This window comes from Petaurus breviceps, unplaced genomic scaffold (assembly GCF_028583685.1).
Source record: "Petaurus breviceps papuanus isolate PSGF00001 unplaced genomic scaffold, PetGlider_PUasm1.0 90865, whole genome shotgun sequence".
NCBI lineage: Eukaryota > Metazoa > Chordata > Mammalia > Diprotodontia > Petauridae > Petaurus > Petaurus breviceps.
The window spans coordinates 3960398-3966445 of record NW_027187367.1 but is presented as its reverse complement, the minus strand read 5'-3'; the positions used below and the strand labels follow the sequence as shown (position 1 = coordinate 3966445).

Below are 6048 nucleotides of genomic sequence, written 5' to 3'. Positions count from 1 at the left end.
TTGCTCCTGAAGAGAAGGTTGTTGGGACATCAGATGCCAGTGATGTTTTAGCATGGGCTGAGGTTGGGGGAGTGGCAAACCCCTGTGTGAAGCTTGTAGTTGAAGGTGATTTTCCTGATGCTGAAGGTCTGAAAAATGAAGGGGATAATGTTTTTGAAGAGAAGGTTGATGAGACTACAATTCTCTCTGATGTTACAGTATCAGGTAAAGATGGAAGAGTGGTAGATTCCTGTGTGGGGTTTCTGGATAAAAGTCTTGCTTCTGATGTAGGAGAGATGGGCATGGAAGGAGCCATTGTTGTTCCTGAAGACAAGGTGCTTGACACTCTAGACACCTGTGAAATTGTAGCATTGACTGAGGTTGAGAGAGTGGTAGATCCTTGGGTGGGGATTGCGGTTGAATGAGTTGTGCCTGAGGTTGAAGGGGTGTGAACTGAAGTACCTGTTGTTTTTCCTGAGGAGAGAGTGGTTGGGACTTCTTTGTCTACCTTTGGTGTTGTAGTGCTGACAGAGAGCATGGGAGATCCATCAGTGGAGGTTGCTGATACATGCACTGTGGCCAGTGGTGAAGAATTGGGTACTGAAGTGATTGTTGTGGTTCCTGAAGAGAAATTATTTGGAGTGTCAGTTATCTTTGTTGTTGTGGGGCTAGCTGAGGCTGAGGTAACTGTAGATGCTTGTGTGGGGTTGGTTGCTAAATGTGAAGTACTTGCTGTTGAAGAGGTGGTCATTGAAGTGGCTGTTGTTGTTCCTGGAGATAAGCTGCTTGGGGCTTCAGACATAACCGATGTTTTATCAATTGCAGAAACTGGGATAACTGTAGATCTTTCTGTGGGGGTGGTTGCTGAATGGGTGGTACTTGATGTTGAAGAGGTGGTCAGTGAAAAAGGTGTCCTTCCCAAAGAGAAAGTGGTTGGGACTTCAGATACTTGCGTTGTTGTGACACGGGCTGAGGTTAGGGGAGCAGTGGGTCCTTCCTTGGAACCAGTTGAGAAAGGTATTATGCCTGATGTAGAACTGGTAGGCATGGAGGTGACTGTTGTTCCTCCTGAAGAGAAGGTTGTTGGGACATCAGATGCCAGTGATGTTGCAGCATGTGCTGACGTTGGAGGAGTGGTAGATCCCTGTGTGGGGCTTGTAGTTGAAGGTGGTTTTCCTGCTGTTGAAGATCTGAATACTTCAGTACCGTTGGTATTTCCTGAAGAGATGGTTGATGGAACTAAGATTCTCGCTGATGTTATAGTTAGAGAACTGCCTGAGGATGGGTGAGTGGTCGATCCTTGAGTGGGGCTGGCTGATAAATGTGTTGTTACTGATATGGATGAGGCAGGTACTGAAGCAGTTGTTGTTGCTCCTGAAGAGAAGGTACTAGGTGCATCAGACACAACTGCTGTTGTAGCAATGGCTGAGGCTGGAGTAACTGCAGATCCTGCTATGGTGGCTGAGTGTGTTGTACTTTCTGTTGCAGTGGTCAGCACTGAGGTGACTCCTGTTGTTCCTGAAGAGAAAGTGATTGGAAATTGCGTTATCTCTGATGTTGTCATGTTAGCATTGGCTGAGACTGGGGTATCTGGAGATCCTTGTGTGGGGGTAGCTGCTGACTGTGCTGTTCTTGTTGAAGTAGCAGACAGTGAATTTGTTGTTACTCTTGAGGAGATGGTTGTTGAAACTTCAGACACCTGTACCATTATAGCATTGGTTGAGCTAAGGAGAGTGCTGTATCCACCAGTGGGTCTTGGTAATAAATATCTTATACCTGATGCTGAAGGGGTAATCACTCAAGTGCCTCTTCTTGTTCCAGAAGAGGAACATGTTTTTACTTCATTAAATTTTGAGGTAGTTTTCTGCTGTGTTTTCTTAGATCAAAATATCTTTGTTGCTAATTAGGCAGTTAGAATTTATTTTCTATCTGATTATGTAATAAACTATTCCTTTTCTATGGAGAAGCCTTTTTTTACTGTATTTGTCTCTGTTGTTGCATTGGACTTTGATGTTGATTTTTTTGTCATCTGCACTGGTAAAGGTGTATGGATTGTTATGTTTTAAAATTAAGGTAAACTGAGGCACAAAGTTATGAGCACATCCAGTTGATTGGTAAGCCTAGCAATTTTTAAGAAAAGGGGTCTTTCAACTCCTCAGTCAGTCAAAAACAATTCCCAAAATGTAGGATTTACTAGCTTTCAAAATGTTTGGGGCAGTATAAGATGGAAAACAATATGATTGGTTCTACAGTCTGGATTATCATAGATGGCAAAAAAAAAAATGTGATTGGCTGGTATATTTGGGGCCAGTAACAACCCCTCCTTCCATCCCACTCTCAATACAGTTTGATTTAGAGAGTGATCCTATTCCTTAGTTGAACTGTAATGACAGATTTTTTGGCACCCACCTGCATTCTGTAAGGTTTCTTAGTAAAACATCAGAACTCCCTCAGTTGTACATGGGTATGCAATGTTGTATAGAAACAATACATATCTTTGTGTTAAGGTGACTTACTGGAAAACTGAACTTTCAACTTAACTCAGAAGGGAAAACAACTTCTGGATTCATGAACTTTCAAACTCATCTTAGAGACAAAGAAACATGGCTCAGACAGCTACAGAATAGAATCAATTGTAGAATGGAATTAGATACAAAATACTAAATTAATATTTGATTTTTTCCAGGATGTACATATATATATTCCCTTTCCCAATATAATTAAAAAGCATAACAAAATTTTATAACTCAATGAATGCAATTATAATATGTAAGCCTGGCCCCAAAGAAAAGAGATGGGAGTTCCCTTTCCTCTGTTTTTTTCTGAGGTGGTAGCTATTGTCATAGAGCACTATACATCCTATCCAATATGGCTGATTGCTAATTTTGCTAATTTGGTTCTGTTCTTCTTTTCTTTTTTATGTGAGACTTATCACTTCATGGATAGTGGAAGGAAAATATTGGGAAATGAATAACAATAAAACTTTAAAAGCCCAGAATAAAATACTCTTGTGTCCCTAGTGGACACCATAATGAGGCCTTGTAGACTTTTCTGTGATATGCTATTTTGGCAGATGAACCTGTCCTGGAGATTGCTGTCACTGTCTCACTAGTAGGTCTTTTCATAACTTTTCATATCAGTGCCTTTGGTGATATCTTCTGTTGTAGTAATAGCTCCAGAAATAATTCCTTCAAATGAACTCAATGCCATATTCTTGCCATTTCACTTCCTTTTTTCAATAAGACAAGAACCATGTAAAGCGATCTTCTTCAAACTCATTCTGAATTAAGTTTTATGGATCAGATAGGAATTGCAGAACTCTAAAATTTGAGGTCACCTCAAAGATCATGAATTTCCCATCTAAAACTACCATTGTTGTTAGTCTTTCATTCTCAAAGAGGACCAATGATATCAGGAAGGTGATATCTTGACTTGCAAGTGAGTTGGATTTAAATGAGGCAACACTGTGCAAAGTCATCAGTCTCATTCTTTCCTCCTGAGCCATCTGGGTCCAGCGGCAAGATATAGATCAGGATAACCGGAAATGGCCAGTGGGAGACTTTTTAGCTAAGGTCTTTCCCAGGTCTCAGTTTGTCATTCAGTGATTAAGGCTAGATAAAAAACGAGACAAAGTCTTGGGGATTAGGGACAGGAAGGAGGAAATATTTGAAACTCAAAATCTTTATGTGTAACTGGAATACTATTTACAAAAAAAAAATGCGGCAAAAGATGACCTCTTTTACCAACTTGAAAAAAATCAATCTGGGAGGGGAAGACCCTCAGAGTTTCCGGCCAGAACAGAATTTTTGAACCAACAAAACGCAAACAATGACCAACTAATTATTATGGGACCTATTATTGGCCAATCAATGGGAGCCCACTACCATTGGTAGCTAGGTGGAGCAATGAATAGAGCACTGGGTTTGCAGTCAGGTTAAAAAACCCTGTGCAACCCTGGGCAAGGCAAATAACCTCTGTTAGCCTCAGTTTCCCTGCCTGTTAAATGGGGACAATAATTCCGCCTACTTCCCAGGGTTGTTGTGAGGAGGTAATATTGTTAAAAGTTAAAACTCTTAGCACAACTGCCTGCTGCATACTAGATGTTTAATAAATACTTGACTCCTTCTTTCCTTTCTCCAGTGATAGAGAAGTTCCAAAAGGAAGTTTGGCAATAAACATTTGATAACACCTTTGGTACCCCCATTTCCCTAATACTTAGCTCTGCTGCCTTAGTTCTCATTCCTTCCTCAGGATTTAGGTACTTGGCTTTATCCCAGTCTAAACTCCCATTTTCTCTAATTCTGTTCTTCTCTGCCAGTCCCTGCCATAATTGTATGTCCTATGCACATTACTTTCAATATTCCAGTATCTCTGTACCTATCCATATTGATTTTCCCTTTGTCTCAGATAACTTCCTGGTTATGCTCTAGTTGCTGATTTGTTGTTGGAATTGACATAAAGGTTAAATCTTCTATCTTTTTTAAAGAATGAGTTGACTTTGGGATTGTTGCTTATATTGGGGTAATGAAATAGGTTTAGACAGAATGATAATTTTATTTAAGGAAGAGGAGTGTAGACATGACAACAAGCTAATCAGGCCCAGGCCCTTGTTTGGACTATCAAAAGACCTCTCTCCCTTTACCTGTAAAAGGGCAGGTCACAGGTTAGGTGTCGTGATCTTCTTGCATCAGGCCCAAGGATATCAGGGAGAGAAATATGAAAGGTTCACCACATCACAATTCATGTTTTAGATGAAGGGAGAGAGGGAGGGAGATAGGTTTAAGGCCTCTGAAGTGTTAGAACAGAATTTAGACCTACCTTCTTCCCACCTGAGATTGTTTCTTCTGGGCTAAGGGAAAATATCAAACTATTTGGTCAAACTGATTCACTGACTAGCTTCTTGACCAGTAAAACCCAAGTAAGCAGTTAATCAGAGTATTAAAATAAACCCTCTTTAGTTCAAGCCAAGAGCTAGGGCATGGTGGGAAGAGCCCTGGGTTTAGACTAAAGAGATGTTGGTTCAAATCCTGGCTCTGACACTTACAAGTTGTTGATATTCAGTCAGTCACATCTGACTCTTTGTGACCCCATTTGGGATTTCTTTGACAAAGGTACTGGAGTGATTTGCCATTTCCTTCTCCAGCTCATTTTACAGATGAGGAAATTGAGGCAAAGAGGGTTAAATTATTTGCCCGGGGTCACACAGTCACTAAGTTACTGTCTGAGGCCAAATCTGAACTCAGGAAGATAAGTCCCCCTGACTCCAGACCCAGCACTCTATACACTTCACCACCTACCTGCCTCCACTTACAAGCTCTGCAACCTTAACTCATTTACTGGCCAAGTTTCATTTTCCTCATTTGGGATAACATTCATAAAGTTCTTATATCACAAGGTTGTTAAAAGAAAGCACTTTAGAAACGTTCAAGCATCATATAAGTGTGGGTTATCAGCAGTAGTACCAGACTCTCCATAAGAAGCCAGTATAGCCCGCAAGTAGAGAGAATGAGCTGTCTCTGCTACTGATGCCTGAACCTGAAGTGAACTTCAGGAGCACTTTCCAGGGAATAAAGGGGGTATCGAGGTCTCAGTGCTCCAGATCTGTGAGTTGCCTTGGCCATGAGCATTCCCTGCCTCACTTCCATTGTACTTAATTTGATGTCTACTCTCACCCCCAACAGACTCTGTGTGTATTTGTGGGAGAGTATTCTCTAGGTGTTGGATTTTTTCCCCCTTAAATGCTATCCAGCTATTGCTTTTGCTATGGAGTAAATGCCTTTCCTAAAAAGTTAATAGAGTCTACTCATTGATTGTTAAGAGGAAGCAAAGTAGTTGGGGCTCAGAACAGGGGGACAGGCACCCATAGGGTTACCATAGAATATGAGCGGGGAGGCTTTGGGGATCCAATCTTCCAATGCCAGTGCGATTGGCATTGGGGAAGTGAGCCCAGAGGGAGTTGCTATTGTAGTGCAGTCCCTTGGGGGATTTGGAGATGGGTTAGAAGTTTGGACAACAGGATTACCCAATTAGAAAGAAGAGTCTCTTGTTGATGGGGATAAGATCTGAGGG

General features: G+C 41.3%; 1 protein-coding gene across 1 annotated transcript in view; it reads right to left on the bottom strand.

Annotated features, from left to right (window-relative positions):
- Positions 1-1543, bottom strand: part of MUC21 (mucin 21, cell surface associated) — a 9458-nt gene extending 7915 nt beyond the window's left edge. The window contains exon 1 of the mRNA XM_069073645.1: positions 319-1543. Coding sequence (XP_068929746.1) covers positions 319-1543 — 1225 coding nt within the window. The remainder of the gene's footprint in view (positions 1-318) is intronic.
- Between the last annotated feature and the right edge of the window lie 4505 nt (positions 1544-6048).